We start from the raw sequence: 20,356 nt of genomic DNA on the forward strand, positions 1-20,356 counted from the left end.
CTACACTGCATTTGGTTGTTGTTTCTTTGGACTCCTTCATCTATTTTAGGCTTCTTTTCTCTGACCTTGATCTTCTTACAGGAGAGCAGGTCAGTTGTCTTATAGCCCTTTCCTTTACCCTTTGCCTGCCCTGTCTTGGGGACAGACAAGACCCTTTCATCATCTGGCCATTCTCTGAAACCTCCTTACTCCTTTCTGTCTCTCCTGAAGCATAGCAATGTGTCCCTGCACACAGTCCTAACCAGCCTGTCTACACCGTGTCTTTATCTCCAGTTGCTTCAGAGCACTTCTGGGGACTTTTGTGATTCTACCATAGTCTTCCCTTCCTGGGGACCAGAGCCATCTCAGCTGGTATGATGGAGTCATCAGTGCAGGAAGAACTTATAGGGCATTTCCAAGCCCTAGTTCTTAGGAGGGAGGCAGGATGTTCTCAGGGTGAGGAGTAGTAGGATCACAAATTGAAGATAGATTTTGGACAGTCACTTTCTCTCACTGTTCCAAAACCATTTTGGACCTTTCAGTCACTTGGGGCCTCTGATCTGATTGGGAGTGAAGCATTCTGAAAGCCTGACCATAACCACCAAAGGCAAGTTCTCCTTGTAGGACACCAGAACCTCTTAGCCACATTGACCTTAAACACCAAACAAGGCTGTGGTCTGGGAACCCTGTCATGCCTCCACCATCACTTGGGACCTTATCCTAGGGAGATCCACCACCTCAGAGACAGTCCCAGAGCTCCTTTTCCTCAGACCCACCATCTTTGGCCACTAGCAAGCTGGAAGCCCCTCAGGTGTACCTTAGTGACAGTGTCCTTTCTACCTTGAGACAGTTCTGACCACTGCTGCCCTCCCCAGTGCTTCTCCACCTCCGCAGCACCTTCCCACAGGTCACCCAGCAGCCCCCACCCTATCTCGACCGACTCTCCCCAAGGGCACAGCACCCTAGTGGCTTTCGAGGAGAAGCTGTTCGCTTCTACACAGCATGTTGTCCAGCCCTAGCCCTGCACCTGTGCCCTCCCTGTGATTGTGGAAGCAACATATCTATGGCAGAACTCCGGGAAGTATGGGCAACATTAAGGAAGAAACTAGAAACTCCTGCCAACCCGGCTACCCAGAAATAATCATTATTAATATGCGACTGGAGTTTTCCCCTCTTCTTCTATGCACATGTATTTACATACATATACCTTAAATCTGTACCATGCTATATACATTTTGCATTTTTTTCACTTGACGTAAGTTCTACCTGTGTCTCCAAATATTCTTAGCAAATATGATTTCTGATATATTGTAACTTATGTAAGTGCTCCATTCAGGTAAACATTTAGTGTTTTTCTCTTTATTGTTCTCTTCTATCAAATGTTGCAGCATTTTTGTGCCTAAATCAGATTTTTTTTTTTTTTTTTTTTTTTTGGATAGACCCCTAGAGATGGGATTTTAGGTGAAATGACGAGGCTATTTAGAATTTTTGATGCACTTTACCAGATTGCTTTCCAGGAAATAGTGTACCAGTTTACAGTCCTACCAGCCATGGGTGCAGGCACCCCTCTCGCTGTGTCCCACCCTCCCAGCAGTGGTGTCATCATGTGCCCCACCTCTGTGTCCTTGGCCCTCATGACTGTTTGGATTGCAGAGACCCCTCACTGTAGCTTCATTATCACTGAAGGGGGCTCAATGTCCTCTGGGGTTTCTGTGAGGACTAACTTGTCCAGCAGGCGCTGTGCACAAATTTAACATTTTTGCACAACCTACGAGCCACTGCCTGCTTCACGCTGGGCAGGACACCATCTGGAGCAAGGATGCAGGGACTTCAGCCTCTCACTTCTGCACCTAAGCAACTCTGCCTCTGCCTATTTTAAATCTTGGGATTCTGCCCAAGATGACTGTTGGAAAAGTTGTGCTGCCAGAAAAGATCTAAAAGCCATTTCTTCTCAACCCACGAGGCTTCTCACGCTCACCCTGTCTCTCCAGTCACAGCTGTTCATCTGAGCTCCAGCCTCCCCAGCCCTCCATGCCCTCCCCAGTCCCAGGCTTTGGGCCTGATTCTCCTGTGGCTGGACAGCCTGCTCTCTCTTCTTTGCCTGGCCAAGGGTTACTTGCATGGTAACACTGAGACCCATGACACCTCCTCCAGGAACTCTGCCATACTGTGATAATTTCCTCACCTGCCTGCAAACTTGGCAGAAAGGCCTTTGTAGGAATGGGGCTTTTCACCTCCCAGGCATGGGGCCTGGTGCACATTAGCTACTCAATAAATGTTTGCTGAATGGGTATTTACCAGTGAATTGATCAAGAAATGTTGGTCACTACTCAGTGTGTCTTTTCCAACCCAAAATGACTGACTGATTCTTGGAGAATGAATCTGGGGTTGATTTTACATCTGTAGGTTTTAGGGCTTGTGAGCAAATAACCTCCTTTTCTCCCTCTGTCCTCGGTGCATCAGCTCACCCGAAGGTTGCCTCCCATCAAAGAAGCCAAGCCTCGGTTGCAGAAGCTCTTCCGGGACTTCTGGCTCTATTCCGTGCTGATGGGATTTGCAGTGGAGGGCTCAGGTAAGGGGATATTCGCTCTCCTGGGGAAGACAGAGTGCAGAGTGAAAACAAAGGTGAGGCAGGACTCTACCTAATTATGAATGTGCATGCATTCAAAATTCGTCCAAATTCAGCTGCTGCTTCCTACAAGTGATTACAAATGTTACACTTCCCAGATGTAGTTTAGGGTTCTGACAGTGCTATGTATCTTAGGAAAAACCTGTCCGAGTTAGGAAACAGACTCATTTTTGTGCTCCGTTTGGGGGATAATTGGCTCAAACAAACGGACCCACGACTCTAGGACCCACGACTCTAGAAATGGTCAGCATCACCTGCCCCGCAGTGCTTCTGGAATAAGGTGGTGGTCTCATTCATGTGCACTTTCTTGAAGGACTCTGGCCAGAAGAATGGTACGAGGGAGTCTGTGAAATAGCCACCAAGTCGCCCCTGCTCACGTTTCCCAGCAAAGAACCACTGCGCTCCGTCCTCCAGTATAACTCGGCCATGAAAAACGACACAGTCACCCCCGTAAGGCTTCTCACTCTGCCAAGGACAGATGATGCAGGGCAGGGATTTTGCTAAGCTTTCTTGAACAATGACCAGATCCTTCCATTGTCCTTGTTATCACATGTTCTCCACGGCTCCTGGGGTGGGGGGGGGCATTCCCCTCTGGGTGCCTGTGTGAGCCCTTGAGCGTTTCTTTCCCCCTAGGCTGAACTGAGTGAGCTCCGCAGCACCATCATCAACCTGCTGGACCCTGCTCCCGAAGTGTCCGCCCTCATCAACAAGCTGGACTTTGCCATGTCCACCTATCTCCTGTCTGTTTACCGGCTGGAATATATGAGGTATCCAGGCCTTTGCCTCCCAGCACAGCTACACTGGAGCTAATTTTTAAACTTTCTTGCCTTCTGGGCATGGGACTCTTTTTAGTTCCTCCCAAGACACGTAAGCTTTCTTAAAAAGCAAAACCCAAAAAAACCAAAAATATCCTACGCTCTTCTTGTGTGCTCCTCCCTCCTGGGCACCAAACACCACATCTTATAAATCCCCAGGTATCTAAACTCTCTTGTCATCCTCTCCTTATAGGGAATAGGCTTCTGAGCAGTCACCATAGATGTTGCAAACTCAGTCCACTTGACTGCGCAAGAGCCCCTGTTAGGAACTGGCCCTCACTGAGTATGTTCTAAGACACTCATTTCGCTAGTTTCCAGGACCACAGCTGAGTACAAACAGCAAATGGGAAGTGGGAAGGGGCCTGTCCCAAAACAGCCCCACAGGTGGCCCAACACTCAGGATGCATGTGTAACCACAGCAGACCTAACAGTTATAATAATCGTCATCATGACAACACCAATATTAACATGGATTGAATGTTTATGCCATGCCGGGCACTGTGCTAAGTTACATGTATTGACACACTCTCCAACAAGCCTATGAGGTAGGCGGTGTCACATACCCATTTTACAGATGAGGAAACGGAGACCCTGAGGCAGCCGTTAAGTTAGTTACCCAAGGTAATAATCCCTGACTTCCACGGAGATCCAGCTAGTCGGTTAAGCACCGTGCCATCCTGCCTCTCATAAATGACGGCTGGAAGAAGCAGCTAGGATGCTCAGAGTGCAGCTGCCTATGTGAATGCTACAGATCCACCATGGTAAGGCCTGAGGCACCCTCGGGCTGCAGCTGAATACGCTAGCTACAGAATGATGCATCCCTGTCGTCAAAAAAGGTCAGGTTACACATCTCCTGTTTGTTGAAATCACAGGACAGGTGCAATAAGTTATAGAGAAACTCTACCAAATGGTCTGAAAAAGAAAGTGTTAGTTCTTAATAGGGGGAATATTGAGTAAATGCCACTATTTTAACCTTTATTTGGTGCCATGAAACCCTGTGGTAAAAGAACTCTTGCTCAGAAGCTCAACATATAAAATAGATTAAGGCTGTTTTGTGTAAGTGGGAGTAAGCGCACACCTTCCTGCCCTGTCCCCTCCTCCCTGCCTCTTGGTAGCCTGAGGGTGCCACAACAGAGCAGACTTTGAGAGCTAGTGACCCATTCTCCCCCAGAGTCCCACAGAGCCAAGGAACTTTTGACCTTCCTTGCTTTTTTCATTATAATTTTTTTTATAAAAGCAATACAAGAATATTACACATAAACTTGGAAATAAATGGAGAGGAAAAACCACTGATCCCACCACCATTCCCTATTGTGTGTTAGCACTGTTCCCTCTCAGCCTTTTTATAAAGAATATATTTTGAAAGAGAAACCAACCAAAACAAGCAAACCAACACAGACCAAAAACCTGGTTTGCTCCAAGGTTGAATGGCTACAAGAGATGTCTCCGGACCCTTTCAGCCTCACGTGCCCACAGGCAGGGCTGTCTCCTGCTTCCCCACAATGGTGCCCCTGAATGGAGTTCTCAGGTTCTCAGGACACTCTGTGGAGTGGGCTGGTAGAGCAAAACCCTAAGGGGACAGCCCACAGGCAGCTCCCAAGAGCCCAGCTCCCATCCCAGGTTGCCTGCCAGGCCTCTGAGAGCATTGTTAGCATGGAGGAGCAGCTCTGAAGCCTTTATTCAAGAACCTGGCTTAGGCTCCCAGCCACTGGTTATTAGGAGAGCTTTAAAACAGCGCCTCGGGCTCTGTGCTCAGCGGGAGTCAGCTTGGGATGCTCTCTCCCTTGCCCTCTCCCCCCCCCCCCCCCACCGCACATGCACTCTCTCTCTCAATCTTTCTCTCTGTAAATAAATCTTTAAAAAAAACAAAAACCAGCAAAGTGGGCAATGTGAGAAATTATGTAAAAGCTGTGTGAACCTGAGCACTCAAGAATGCATGTGCTTAAGCCACCTGGCCTGCCCTACTAAGGTTTGACTCACAAAAAGCTGGTGCAGAAGCCCACAGACGCACTCCGCCCAGTGCTTGCCTGTGTGCACACATGCCCTGCTATCTTAGTGGAGCCCCCCAAACTCCGAACAGCTACTGTAAAAGTAAAAAAGGTGCATAAGATAAAAAAGAGAAGGAAAACATGGGGATGGTACAGAAGATGCTAAAGATGAAAAATACAAATCTCACTTTCCTGGCTCTGAATCCAGAGATGCCCACTCTTGATAGTTTTACTTTCCCTTCTAGAAATTCTCTATAAATGCAAACATATATATCCTGCACACAGAAGGCCCATGGAGGCTTTCGGAAACCTATCGCTGACATCCTGCTGTACTCATTTCCCCTGCACCTTGCTGTCTCATAGAGCAATGCATCTTGGATGTTTTTCTGTAGTGGTGTATATGGAGCTACCTCTCATTTTGGTGGCTACATGATGTGCCATTAAATGGGTGTACTTTGGTGTAGCTGACTAGTCTGTTGATGGACATTTTGCCAGCACTGTTAGGAGGATCCTCCTTATGCACATAACCCTTAAGATCTATCACTAGTGGTGGGTTCCTGGGTGGAACAATGTGGGAACGTTATGATAGATGGTGGGTAATTCCCCTCCAGAAAGTCTGCGTGAGCATATGACCCTTGAAGTGGCATAGGTTATTCGTTCCTCACAGCCTCACCAGTTCTGGGTAGTACCAAATCTGTGATAGGGAGGGCCTGGATTTCTCAAAATTTACTCAAAACTGTTCTCCTTGCTAGGGTACTGCGCTCAACAGATCCTGACCGCTTCCAGGTAATGTTCTGCTACTTTGAAGATAAAGCTATTCAGAAGGACAAGTCTGGTAAGTTTATTGTTGTGGTACTCTGATGATGAAATGAGTTTTAATAGTCTAAAAAGGAATACCACTCCCAGTTTCCTGTCTACATGAAGAAAACAGTTTTATGAAGTTACACACTACATTGGAAAGACCAGTATAAAATATATAACCTTATAACCATATAACCTTAAGGAGCATCACTCTTGTCCACCCTCAATGCTTGAGTACGCTCCAGCCCCCAAATTTCAGTCTCTAATACTATCCCATGCTGAAGGGATCCTGGGCTCCTCACATAGTCATTAATGGACCTAAAGCATCTTGTTGTGGTCAGGGAGCAGTCATGCTTTTTAAATATCCAGAGCAGGCTAGGAGGACCAAGAACCAATTTCAAAGGGCTCCCAGTGGACAGAGTATCATAATTTGAACATGAATACATATTATTATTTTGCTTAAAAGAAGGGCAAATAAACTGGGATAATGTGTATATCCAGATACACTAAGATATATATATATAATCTCCATATTTTAGCAAAGCAACAGATATAATGTGTAATATGTAACAATAATAGGTAATATATAGGATATACGTATTTATATATATGTTTGTTCTTTCCACTAAGTATTTGTGAAGTAGAGACAGGTAGTTGTTTCTCTTGTATAATCAGGAAAGAGGGAACATGAGGAAAGAGCCACACAGTACAGGAAGAGGCCTGGCACCTGCAATAAAGTCACACCTGGCCTCTAAGAGTGATCAGGTAGAAAGGGTGCCCAGCAGGTGATGGGGCAGAGGCATTCCATAGAGTAGCCAGTTAATGGTACTCTGTTAAGCTGAAAGTAGCTGTTAGAGAGCTCGCTGTGGGGACAGCCCCAGACCTTCTGTGAGGGGCTCCATGCCTCACTAGTCATGCTGGCCATAAGGAGACCCCACTCAGGACCATGAACGCTTCCAGTGGCGCATCAGACCCAGCCAGAATGTCAGGGCAGTGGGTCAGGACCCGATGGCCACACCCAATTTAAGGACTGCATTGTTTCTGGGGAGGTTTCAGAATAAGGAAATATGTATGAAATGCAAAGACTTGCAAGTCCGATGATGCAGATGTCCTCAGAGTGCACAGAGGGTCTCAGCTGCAACCAGTCCTAAAAGCACCAGACTCCTGGGAAAACAAATAAATGAAACTCTACAGTGGTATAAAAATACTAGAGTTACTGAAATTCTAGTGAGGCAAACCTAAGATAAGAATAGGAATAAAAATAAGGAGAGTTATTAAAATTGAGACTGCAATGAAAAAAAATTAAGCACATAGTATAGTCATTGTTTGACCAGTTTTAGTATAAGGACGCTGATGGGTTTTAAGCATCATCTATTGGTCTGTGTGTTGATTTTTAAAGTGTTTAAAATTTAAGAGACTCTGAAATATTAGACCCATGTTTTATTTAAATGCTTAGAAAAATTTGATCAATTTTGTAATTGTACTTAAATATTTGAGGGACTTGAGTGTGCTAGATCATGAGTTTTGATTGATTAACTGTGTGGGTAAATATTTCGAGGAATGCTAATTGAGAATTCTTAAAATCAATAAATTTATTATTAATTACAGTTAGTAGTGAGGAGTCCTTTCCATGTTTAGAAGCCATTGGCACACTGAAGAATCTATCAATTTGTTCTTGCCAATGCAGAATTAATCCCCAGATAATTCTGGTACCGTTTTTTCTGTTGTTGAAAAATCAGTCCTTGTCTTTTTTAAAATCACCCCAAGGATTCTGAGGTGCTGTCTCATGTAAAACCTTTGTCCAATAAGTCCTTTACAGAACCCTTCACACTACTGCACGACAGTCAGGAAATTGAGTGGGTGAATTTATTTTTGTGGGGTTGACAAGGAAGACAGTGTAAGGGTTCTGCAAGCTCCCCCTGCTGGCAGTGTGGGGAAGGGTTGGACGAGGAGGAGCCCTTTAGAGGCCAGGGTGGAAGATGCAGGCAGGCAGTTTGTATGCCAGGAAACCTCTTCCACTGGGGTGCAGAATACAGGAGAGGAGCCCCATGCTCAGAGAGTCCCACACACATGCCCCAGGACCACTTGGGAATATAGTAGAGACACTGTTAACCTTTGGCTGAGCTGTTCATTGATTTGCTCCTCTCGTCTATCCACCCACTGTCTATTTAACAGCTATTTTGTGCTAGACAGTTGGGTCACACCTGAGTTTCTTTGGTTCAAGGAGGGGGAGGGTAAGCGACAAAAAAAATCGACTTCCAACCCCTAGGGGCCTAAGAACCTGCCACATTTTGCCGGCCTCCTAATGAGAATATCTGTAGACAGAATCAGTTACCTTTCTGAAGCTAAAATGTCATTCTCTTCTGAGCTCTGTTTTTCTGTTGCTGTGTCATAAGTGGAAATTAAATTGTGGAAAACAGTATGGCGGTTCCTCACAAAGTTAAAAATAGAGCTACTCTACAATCCAGCAATTGCGCTACTAGGTATTTATCCAAAGGATACAGACATAGTGATTCTAAGGGGCACATGCACCCCAATGTTTATAGCAGCAATGTCCACAATAGCCAAAATATAGAAAGAGCTCAGATATCCATTGACAGATGAATGGATAAAGAAGATGTGGTGTATCTACAATGGAATATTACTCAGCCATCAAAAAGAATAAAATCTTGGGCGCCTGGGTGGCTCAGTTGGTTAAGCGACTGCCTTCGGCTCAGGTCATGATCCCAGAGTCCCGGGATTGAGTCCCGCATTGGGCTCCCAGCTGAGCGGGGAGTCTGCTTCTCCCTCTGATCCTCTTCCCTCTCATGTTCTCTCTCTCTCAAGTAAATAAGTAAAATCTTTAAAAAAAAAAAAAAAGAATCTTACCATTTGCAATGACGTGGATGGAACTAAAGGGTATTATGGTAAGCAAAGTAAGTCGGGGAAAGACAAATGCCATATGATTTTATTCATATGTGGAATTTAAGATACAAAACAGTTGAACATAGGGGAAGGGACGGTAAAGTAAAATAAGATAAAAACAGAGAGGGAGACAAACCATAAGAGACGATGAAACTCTAGGAAACAAACTGAGGGTTGCTGGAGGGGAGGTGGGTGGAGGGATGGGGTAATTGGGTGATGGGCATTAAGGAGGGCACTTGATGGGGTGCCTGGTGGCTTAGTCGTTTAAGCGGCTGCCTTCAGCTCAGGTCATGATCTCAGGGTCCTGGGATCGAGCCCCACATCGGGCTCCGTGCTCAGCAGGAAGCCTGCTTCTCCCTCTCCCACTCCCCCTGCTTGGGTTCCCTCTCTCGCTGTGTCTCTCTCTGTCAAATAAATAAAATCTTTAAAAAAAAAAAAAAAAAAGAGGGCACTTGATGTAATGAGCACTGGGTGTTACATGCCACTGATGAATCACTAAATTCTACCTCGGAAACTAATAATACACTATATGTTAACAAAATTGGATTAAATAAAAATAAATTTTTTAAAAAGAGGAAATTAAATTGCCCTGGGGACTGATGTACACTTTACTGACACTTAATTTTCACAGTACGTTGTACTCTTCACATGATTTCCAAATGGGTTGTTTTTGTCCTGAGTATGGTACCTAGGGTTAAGCTGATAAATGTGTACCTACTGAGTGTACTTTCCTCTTCCTTTTCTCTCCTAAAACATGGGAGATGGGAAGGAGATGTCTTTGGAGATTTGTTATTGATGAGTTTTCAGAACCAAGGAGGAGAGAGGTTATAAGAAGCATCTAGCAGCCCCCAAAGGGGATTGCTAGCACCTCCTCTGTGTAGGTGTGAGCCAAGCCTCCATGTGTTCCTGCCCTGCAGCCTGCTGACTGTCTAGTCAGTCAGTACAGACTAAGACCGAGGTAATCTCAAGCTAACTTTAAGCACAAAAAGGAAGGTGGCTGTTTTTAAGTAAAAATCTCCATAGAGGCTACTGCGTGATCATCATTGGCATCTGACCCCTATCTGATGTTTTTTTATTAGGAACTTACAGTTTCAGTTTCCTAAGAGCTACATGAAAAGATATTACACTAAACACACCCCCAAAACAAGATTTCATCCACCAAACCCAACTTCTTAGAGATCAGCCTCTCCCTGCTGGGGCATTAGGTCACACTAATCACTTTCCAGGTCTGAGAGCTTTGGGGGCCCATTTATCCTCATGACAAACACATATGTGATGCCTCTTTATGTTCAGGCTCTGGCTGGGCCTGGGCACAGAGGTGCAGTGCCTGCCTAGTGTTTCGCCCTGCTGACCTTGTAGCCCTGTCATTTAGCCACCCCAAAGACGCTGCATAAATGGGACAGCACTAGAGGGCGAGCGGCATTTAATGACATCGGCACTGTGATGTTTGCATCCCGCTGTTGCTTTTTAAAATCTGCTTTGCGCCCTGGAAGCCACAACCACATCCGGCACTTGTATCTTGGTTTCTAAACACCATTCTGCAGTAAAGGGAGCCAAGGCTCCAGGGAAAATACAAGATGAGCCTAGGACAGCTCACAGTGCCAGAAAGGAAGGTCTTATGAAGGGAAAAAAAGAAAAAGGAGAGGAAGAAGAAGAAGAAAAGGAAAGGAAAGGCCTGTGGGCATGTCACAAGGACACAAGAGCCTGCCTGAAAGAGCTCCTAATGGCCAAAGCTGGAACAATTTGAGCAACAAAATAACGACAGTATTGGATTATAACCCAGTGAAAGAAAGAAATATCCATGAGTCCGTGCTGATTAGATGATTGAACAAATGAAACATGGGAAGAAGGGACAGACCTTCCTTACAGAATTCCAGTAAGTGAGACCAGAACCTGCGGGCAGAGCCCACTGGCAGGTGCGAAAGCCAGTGGGCAGCGTCTTAGAAATGACATGTCTGCATAACCTCAAAGTATCTTCCCCAGAGCATTTCCCAGTGACTGTGGTGTTTTTGACTTACACCCACATTCTCTTCAGGAGCTGCTGCTTAATTCCCCTCCCCAAGTGTGGGCTGGACGCAGTGACTCCCTTCTGAAGAGTAGAGCATGGAAAGGGAGAAATAGTAACTGGACAGTGGGAAACCTGGCACACACCACTGTACCTGAGTGATCAAGGTCAGCCTCGCCAGTGGTAGGAGATACTGATTTCACGCCCCCCCACACCCCACCATACGACAAGAAGGCCACTTCACCTCTGTGGGATTGCCCTAAAATCCTGTAACCTTAGTCTAATCATGAGCAAGCATCAAACACACCTAAATTGAGGGACATCCTACAAAATGCCTATGCTCTTCAGAAGTGTCAAGGTCATGAAAGGTAAGAACAGACCGAGGAATCAACGCAGATTGTAGGAGATTAAGGAGACCTGATTGGCAATGCCTCATTGGATCCTGGGACAGAAAAGGGACATTAGTGGGAAAACGGGAAATCCAAATAAAGCCTGAAATTTAGGTAAGAGTATTATATCGCTGACGGCTTCTTAGTTTTGACAAAAGAGCTGCTAAAGTCAGGAGAAGCTGGGTGCAGGGTATGTGGGAACTCTGTGCTCTCTCTGCCACTCCTCTGTTAGTCCAAAATCTTTCCAAACAAAATATTGAAAATAGCTGGGATTGGTCCCTTTCCCTTGATGCTCCTGACCTGTGGAAACCTCCTCCTCATTTCAGGGATGATGCAGTGTGTGATTGCTGTCGCAGACAAAGTATTTGATGCCTTCCTGAACATGATGGCAGATAAAGTAAGCCTTGTCGGAGCGTGAGTGTTTGTCTGCCCAAGGCACATGGAGGGCACCTGTTGTACCTGTCTCTTCTGAATCTCCAGGCTAAGACCAAGGAGAATGAAGAGGAGCTCGAGCGGCACGCACAGTTTTTATTGGTGAACTTCAACCACATTCACAAGAGGATACGGAGGGTGGCGGACAAGTATCTGTCTGGTCTGGTGGATAAGTAAGCTCATTTTCCTTCTAATGCTCTGTGTGTGTGTGTGTGTGTGTGTGTGTAAACTTCTTGATTTGGAATGTAGGGAAGAATCATCCAATCATCCTTACACTATCAGGGCAGAAAAGTTGGAGTCAGAATTTAAACTCTCAAATGGCAATGCAGCCTCCCTCAGAATGTCATGGAATTTGCTACAAGGTCTGAAATTTGGTCCTGAAACCTCTACTTCACTTATTCTGAGCTATTGATGTTACTTACTGACAAGGGGTGTCACCTGCCTGTGTCTCTGCATCCCACCCCCCCTGCTGCAGGACTTCTCTGGGCTTGCTCTGGGTAGCTCACGGCCATCCTATGTGACATCTCCCACCCCAGAGCCTAGCCAGAGGTCCCTGGTCAAATCAGTGTCTTCCAGGCTCTCTGTGCTGGGAGCCAAAGCAGACTCTCATGGGACACACCCCCACATGGATGAGAACCCTCAAAGGTGGGCTGGGCCAGCCTGTCTGCAGTATAAAGGCTGGAGGCAGCAAACAGCCATGCTGGGCCTGCCCACACATCGCTGCAAGCATCCAGGAGTTCTGGAGCCTGCTGCAGGTGCTGTGTGCCTGGTCTAGGCAGGGCCAGAAAGCAAGTGCAACACACGGATGACATGTGTCTGAGCTGGACCTCCTAAGCAATGGGCCATGATGAGTCACAGCCGTGCAGAGTTGGCTCCCCTCAATGCTGACCACCACATTTAGGAGCAGCTTCTTCTCTTTGCCCCAGGGTATCCTGCAATACTACCATTTTCTATTTGTGCCATCATGTGAAAATATTAGGGAGGCCTGGTCAAAAACAAGGAGGGTCACTTTGGGGAGTGAGGGAGCGTGGCCTGACCAGTGCATAACCAAGACAATCGGTGTGTGGTTGAGAGCAGGTCACGTGGGGTCATGCTTGGGCCCTGAAGAGTGGGACTGGCAGGAGCCTGGGGGGTGTTTCTGACTGAGTGCCCTGCCTAGGAGGCCTCCTGACCTCCTCTGACCCTCGGCTGGGCAGCAGGAGGTGGGGCTCCCACCTCACCCCACCCCACCCCTTGAGGTGGCACTTTAAGGAACTGAGATTCCTTGAAGATTTGGCTCCTGGACCGAGACATGACTATTGGTGTAGGTTTCCCCACTTGCTCTGGAGCGGGACAGTGCTGAAGACCATGCTGGACATCCTCCAGACCCTGTCACTCTCGCTGAGCGCTGTGAGTATCCCTGCCTTAAGCCTGAGCCTTATTTATGCTACAAGTGGCCACATCGGGGGTGGGGACCCCAGATCCCACCCTGGCCTTTCCCAGTGAGCTGCAGCAAGGTTGGAAGTCCGTCACAAACCGGACAAGTGTGGGGAAAGGAGGCAAACACTCGCTGCCCAGTATGAGCTGGAGGCCCAGCTCAGCAGAGGCAGCCTAGGGAAGGTGGTTTGGAAGAGGGAGCCTTGTTGTGTTTTCAGGACATTCACAAGGATCAGCCTTACTACGACATCCCTGATGCCCCCTATCGGATCACTGTTCCTGACACCTGTGAAGCCCGGGAGGTAGGCTGGCAGCCATCCCCTTATTAAGGGCCGTTTTCATTGCCCTCTCGAGTTGTCAGGGCCGGCGTGTTGCACACGTTGGGTCATTCGGTCCCCAGCAGTTTGAGGTGTGAGCACTGTGGGCCTGGGCCCACAGGTAAGAAAGGCTCAGCTGTCAGGGTCACACAGTACGAGCGGGGTGCTGACTCACTCCCAGTTTGGTCTGTCTGCCAGGCCCGCTTCTGCCCCTCAGCCATGCTGACTCTAAGCCCTTTCTTGGTTCAGCTGCCTGTCAGTTTATAGTGTCTCCAAGCTGCATGAGCAAGCATGACTGTCAGATGAACTTCACTGCTGTGAGGTGTGCAGACTGTCTGTCATTGTGGTAGTTGAGTAACATGACTTCAGCTTTGTGTGGCACTGTGGGAAATAGATGGAATGAGTAGCTCCGGGTAAGGAGGATGTGCTGTGCGAGGTCTGACTCGGAGCCCTCACTGTGGCAGATTGAAGCTCAGCTCAGACCTGGGGTCGGGTCATGTCCCAGCCTTGGGGCCTCCAGCCAGACCAGCTGCCAGCAGGGAGTCCCCCACGCCCCGCAGCGGCTGTGTGAGGCACTGTGAGTGTGGGCCCTGCCACCTTATGCCAGAATTACAGACCAGGATGTCTGTACCCTGTACCCAGAGCCTCGGGGTTGGAACATGGTCATTGTAATCATTTGCTAGGGTTGCCATGATTAAGTGCCACAGACTGAGTGGCTTAAACAACAGAAATTTATTTTTTCACAGTTCTGGGGGCTGTAAGTGTGAAATCAAGGTGTTGCCAGGGTTGGTTTGTTCAGAAGCTTCTTTCCTTGGCTTTTAGATGTCTGTCGTGTTCTTGTGTCCTCACGTCTTCCCTCTGTGCCTGTGTCCTAATCTCCTCCTCTTTGGAGGACACCAGTCAGATTGAATTAGGACCCAGCCATATGATAACATTTTACCATAGTCACCTCTTTAAAGGCTCCATCTCCAAATACTGTCACATTCTGAGGTACTGGGGGCTAGGGATTCAACACATGGGTTTTAGGGGGGATGCACTTCAGCCCCCAGCAGTCGCTAACTACAGTCTATAGCTGGCATCCTCTGACGGCCCAAATACACTGACCTCGGCTTCATTACCCCCTCTTCCAGAGCATCGTGAAGGACTTTGCCGCGCGCTGTGGAATGATCCTACAGGAGGCGATGAAGTGGGCACCTACAGTCACCAAGTCCCACTTACAGGTACTTTCTTGAAATCAGCAAAAAGCAATTTTGTTATGCTCCTTCCAGGGATCCAGAGAGCTTTCACAGACACAGCAAACTCGAAATACAAACAGCACTAGTGTAATAAACAGAGACCAAAAACATTAGTCTAGTGCCTGAGAATAACAGAAGCCTCAGAGGCTGCTCTTTGGTGGGAATTCCTTGGGGGATAAGGGTGCTGGTCGTGGGTGAGGGGGGGCAGGTGCAGTGGGATCCATGGGCAGGCGGGCCCCGGGAACCTGACCACTCACCAGGTAGGTGCCGGGTTTATGGCAGGACTTGGGGCTGCTTGCAAGACGGGCACGGGCGATGTGGTATGTGGGGAGGCCTGGCAGTCCAGCAGCAGCACCTCTGCCGCATGCCGGAGCTGGAGTGAGGCTGCTGTCCCAGTAGAGCCCTATCCAGGCTGCACATGGAGTTGCACGTGAGCCTTTTCAGACCAAAGCACTGGCTTGTGAACACAAATGACTGCAAGGTGAGCCATTGTTCTGGTCAAGCAGAGATGGACCAAAAATACCACAATATGTGAGAGGAAAAAGTCACCTCAAAAGGGATCAAAGATAAGAAAAATCCCACTAGAAGAAATCTGGCTTAATAAAGAGAAGGTGCAACGAGAGGGGCGTGTGAAGTTGACCTCAGCAACACTTGTCAGGATAAAGCTAGTTGCAGGGGCGCCTGGGTGGCTCAGTCGTTAAGCGTCTGCCTTCAGCTCAGGTCATGGTCCCAGGGTCCTGGGATCGAGCCCCGCATTGGGCTCCCTGCTCAGCAGGAAGCCTGCTTCTCCCTCTCCCACTCCCCCTGCTTGTGTTCCCTCTCTCGCTGTGTCTCTCTCTGTCAAATAAATAAATAAAATCTTTAAAAAAAAAAAAAAAAGCTAGTTCCAAAGTGTTTCTGGGTCTGGAATCCAGGAAGGACAGAGCAGCTAGCCCCAAGAACCTCAGAGGCTGTTTGGAAATGCATTTTGCAAGAGCCCGTGGGTGGTGCCTAGCGTTGCCGTACTGTTCCTCCTTCCACAAAGGTGTTGGAGCAGTGAGGTTAGAGCAATTGGGGAAATGGAAAAAAAAAAAATGGAGCCCTCCATTTGGCACTCAGCAGCTAAGCTGCACAGAGGTGGGCCTTGTAACTAGGCCATGCCTGTAGCTTGACAACTGTCTCTGTCTAGTGGATACACTGGTACTCTTCAGGCTGGGGGACTTTCTCAAACTGTTCATATTTAGGAACTGATTTTTTTTGGGGGGGGGTTCACATGGAGGAGAGGGGCTTCAGCTCCCAAGGCGAAGGTCTAAAGAGAGGAAGCCCCCTTTCATTTCTAAAAAGGTTCATTAAACAAAAAAAGCCTACAATAGGGAGAGCTATTTATTCTTTAAGCGTGGCCTAGGAAGGGAGTGGAAAATGCAAAAGCTTGCACTGGTGTCGATGCTTCTACGAGGCCTCCGCTTGGTGTTGCCCTCAGGCCCCATTTCCCTTCCCCCTGCACATCTAGTCCATTTGAACCCCACCCCACCTGCCATCCAGCCCTCACTGCCCAGCCAAAGTGTCCCCATCCTGCCTGGGCTTCCTGCCGGCAGCCTCAGCTTGTCCTGAGCCATCGTCTGTGCTGCCCACCAGGGCGGGCTGGTGTCACTAGCAAATCTGCTTGTCACACCTCCCCGCTACCTCTGCTCATTAGCCACTCCCCATCACCATAGGGTCCACGGTTGGGTTTCTAGGGCTCCATGAACCCTCCGAAACCACTGACACAGTTTTGTAAGTCAGTGCTCATGCACTTTCCTGAGGGAGTCCTGTGGCCCACCCTAAACTCCCTCACCTGGCACACAAGGCCTTTAGGACCTGGCCTATCTCTGGCCCAGGCTTGCCCACCTACCATCTAGCCCCTTGTGTTTGCTGCTCCTGCAGTGCTGACCTCTGACCCCTGAGGATCTGCAGAGCAGAAGGCCTTCTCACATCTCCGGGCCCTGCCAGGTGTCCCTTTGCCCCAGCATCCCCCTCCACCGGTTGGCCGGGCAGACTCAGGCCCTTGCTCTGCCTTCCTGCTGTCCATCAGGCCGCCCCTTCACAGCAGGGCTGCACAGGCAGGAGAACTGCCCGCATGTTGACAGCAGGACCAGGACTCTGCCGCTCTGTGTTCTGGGGAGCACGGGACTTGGCAGGTGGCAGATTGTCAGCAGGGATGTGCTAAAAGAGTAAGCGGTCCTCTCAGGTTTACTGCGTGTGCTGGCCACTCTGGGCAAGTCATCCTGGTTCACACGTGAGCAATAGCCCGGCAGAGACGGGGGCTTTAACTTACTGAGGCTCCCACAGCAACGGATGGACCCAACATCAGAACCAGTGTTTGCTCTCCTACCTCACATACCTTTAAAATAAAACAGCCTTTTTTTTTTTTCTGACTTCAGGAATATCTGAACAAACATCAGAACTGGGTATCAGGACTGTCCCAGCACACAGGGCTGGCCATGGCCACCGAAAGCATCCTTCACTTTGCCGGCTACAACAAGCAGAACACCACTCTTGGGGTATGTGTGAGCCTCCTGGGAGCCACAGGGTGAGGGGAAAACCAAAACTGATGTGGGGCTTTTTCCGAAAGCGCCTGGGCACCCATGTGCCACACACACAGCTGTGCTGGCAGTAGGCGGATCCAAGTCCCATGTACAATCCCCAAGTTCAGAGAGAGTTGGGCCGTAGAACCTTACTGTGTTTTCTTGATTCATTAATGATATCAGATTTGGATTTCTGTGTATCCACAAGGAAGGAAACTGAGCTCTGGGAGACACGGTCAGCATTATCTTATAGTAACGTCGATTGGAAACATTCGCTGGATTTTCCTGTTTCAGCAGGTGCCAAAGTGCACGTGCATACACATCTTCAGCTTCGTCTTGTTCTCAGGATTCCTTTAGAGGGCAGCACATCCATGAAGTAGCACTTTCTTAGTTAAATCAGAGTTTAGGATCAAAGCAGCGGACTGACAACAGGTGATCTGACTGGCAGCATTGCATGGCGGTGTCTCCCAGCCTTAGGGCCTAGCACAGCGTCTGTCAGTCTGTCCCAGCCAAGTATGGCTGTAGGCTTCTTAACTCTGTGCCCCTTAACTCTCTCTCAGGATGGGGAGGTGGGGAGGCTGCCACCTGTCTTTTACAGACATGATAGGGCAGGGGTACAGAGGCTGAGCACCAGGGAGGGAGGATGGCCCTGTGACTTCTCACCATGGCCGGGACTCGAAGCGGGAAGCGGGGAGCCCATTAGGCAGAGCCGAGGGCCCTCAGCCTCTGTGCAGGGCCTGGGGCAGTGCCAGAGGAAGCCAATGTCTTCTCACGTCCCATGCCCTCCTTGGAGCTCTCACCAGAGGTCACTCCATGTTCTCTGAAGACATCAGTGTTGCACACCCTCAGCTGATAGGCCAGGCCCACTGCCATGAGATCAGCTCCCTGACCTGGGTCTCCACCACTTTGACGACCCAAGCAGAGGCCAGAATTGGGGATTGCTCAGAATGCATCTGACAACTCCAGCCAGCTGGCTTGTAAGAGGTCAATTTTGCCTAAAAGATTTAAATCTTTTTCTTTAAAAAAGAGATTTAGGTTTGGTTTTCCCTTTTCTGTTTCTGAAGAAGAAAGGATGTATTTATTGGTGTCTTCTGACTGTTGGTTGTACTGGAGATCCTGGCCAGCTGCCCCTGTTCCATGAAAAGCACAGAAGTGTGCTGGCCCCCAGAGTGACATCTCCCCATCACATGGCACTCAGGAAAGCGCCACTCCTGGGGGGCTATTTCAGAAGCGTGATTTCAGGCTGGTGGGTTGTGCTGCATCGAGACTGTCAGAAAAGCCCTGCAGGGCAGTCCTCCATGTCACAGTGCACCAGGCACGTGAGCCGGAGCAGTCAGAGTAGTTATCCAGGGGACAGAGGTGGCCTGCACTATGGCCTGCCAGTGCATTTGCTGCCCGAGGATCCTGCAGACATCACTGAACCCCATTCTGCCTGGTGAGAAGGCTACTGTTGTCCCCATTTTGCCGGGGAGTATATTCAGGCTAAGGGACAGCAAGTGACCTCTCTAGGGCCTCATAGCTGGTTGGTGGCAGGGCCAGGTTCCAGTGCAGTCCTGCTTGATGCCATAGGCCACACAGTCTCCAAAAAACATAAAGCAGTTTTATGTGACCTTTTGAAAAGTAAACCAGCTTAATAATTTTATGAGAAAATCATGTATTTTTGTTCTTGCTTATGGTTTTCTCCACAAATTTCATATTTTCTTCCCCCGACCCTCTCTCTCCCCACTCACCTGCTCCCTCCCCCCCCCAAAAAAAACAATCCCTCAGACTTCAGCCGTTGATTCATTTTCCCCAGTAGCATCCATATGTCAAGAAGTGGATAGGTTGTCTTGGTTTGTAGTAAAAGATGCTGAAGGGAAATGTGAAAGGGGTCATCCTCGCTGCATATTCGTAATCTTCAGTGACACTGGGCAGCGCGATAGCTAGAGAGCATGGTAGCAGTGACCAGCCAGGGTTAGGGAGAGCAGTCCTCACGACCCTGAGGGATGGGAGGTGGGCTGGGGGGCTGAAGCTGAAGCAGAGGAAATGAGGGGGGTGTGGTCTGCAAAGACTTTCCCCTTTCTGTGGGCCGCCTTTGTACTCAAGAGTGCGCCCCTTTTGTCTTCTGCCACTAGACCCGCATTAGACCTGTGGCAGCTATTAGGTGTCTCTGAGCCCCTGCTGGCTTTTGCTCGCTCTGACACCATGCTCTCAACCTCACCCTTTACCATCTTCAAGTCACATTTACACACCAGCTCACACCCACAGAGGAGACAGCCCAGCACAGCATTTTCATTGTAGGTTATGATGATTTTCACAATAATCTGGTGATTTTATCTTTTGCAAAGGTCTGTTCACCACTGGGGATAAAAACAATCAGCAATAAATTGAAGCTATATCATAAGCTGCCTTCCAGAGAAAATTTTTCATACTAAATTTTTCATACTTTTCTTTTTCATCTTTTTTCCCTGGGACATATCAGACTAGAGGCTGTTCTAAAGTATTTTGTTTTATTAGCTTGCCAGCACTGAAGATTTCTAATAACCCCTGGATCTGAACTTGACTTCTTAATTAGACTTAGGCTTAGCCATGGTGAACATGAGAAAAACATGTAGCAATGGCCTGAAATAATTCTTGATACTTGCCTGTAGGCAACTCAGCTAACGGAGCGCCCAGCCTGTGTGAAGAAAGATTACTCCAACTTCATGGCGTCTCTGAATCTACGCAACCGCTACGCAGGCGAGGTACTTCTCCTGCCCTTGTGTCCCGGGGTCGTCGAGGTGTCCTCTTGCTCCGATGCCAGTCAGCTCCCTCCCAGTGGAAAACGCACTCCAGTCTGGAACTCACTCATTTTAGGTGGACTTGAAGGCATGAGCCCTGGGACTCACCAGCACAGTCTGGAGCATTTATGGCAGCCACTCACC

The 20,356-nt window shown here is 48.4% G+C and overlaps 1 protein-coding gene across 2 annotated transcripts in view; it reads left to right on the plus strand.

The window, feature by feature from the left end:
- PI4KA (phosphatidylinositol 4-kinase alpha) overlaps positions 1–20,356 on the plus strand; it is a 118,474-nt gene that overhangs the window by 68,485 nt on the left and 29,633 nt on the right. For both annotated transcript variants that reach the window (XM_078060681.1, XM_078060682.1), the window contains exons 20-30: positions 2,443–2,551; positions 2,922–3,058; positions 3,242–3,375; positions 6,164–6,246; positions 11,837–11,907; positions 11,991–12,115; positions 13,250–13,331; positions 13,577–13,660; positions 14,806–14,895; positions 17,310–17,429; positions 20,084–20,176. In XM_078060681.1, coding sequence (XP_077916807.1) covers positions 2,443–2,551; positions 2,922–3,058; positions 3,242–3,375; positions 6,164–6,246; positions 11,837–11,907; positions 11,991–12,115; positions 13,250–13,331; positions 13,577–13,660; positions 14,806–14,895; positions 17,310–17,429; positions 20,084–20,176 — 1,128 coding nt within the window. The remainder of the gene's footprint in view (positions 1–2,442; positions 2,552–2,921; positions 3,059–3,241; positions 3,376–6,163; positions 6,247–11,836; positions 11,908–11,990; positions 12,116–13,249; positions 13,332–13,576; positions 13,661–14,805; positions 14,896–17,309; positions 17,430–20,083; positions 20,177–20,356) is intronic.

The sequence above is a fragment of the Halichoerus grypus genome, chromosome 13 (assembly GCF_964656455.1).
Source record: "Halichoerus grypus chromosome 13, mHalGry1.hap1.1, whole genome shotgun sequence".
Classification (NCBI taxonomy): Eukaryota; Metazoa; Chordata; class Mammalia; order Carnivora; family Phocidae; genus Halichoerus; species Halichoerus grypus.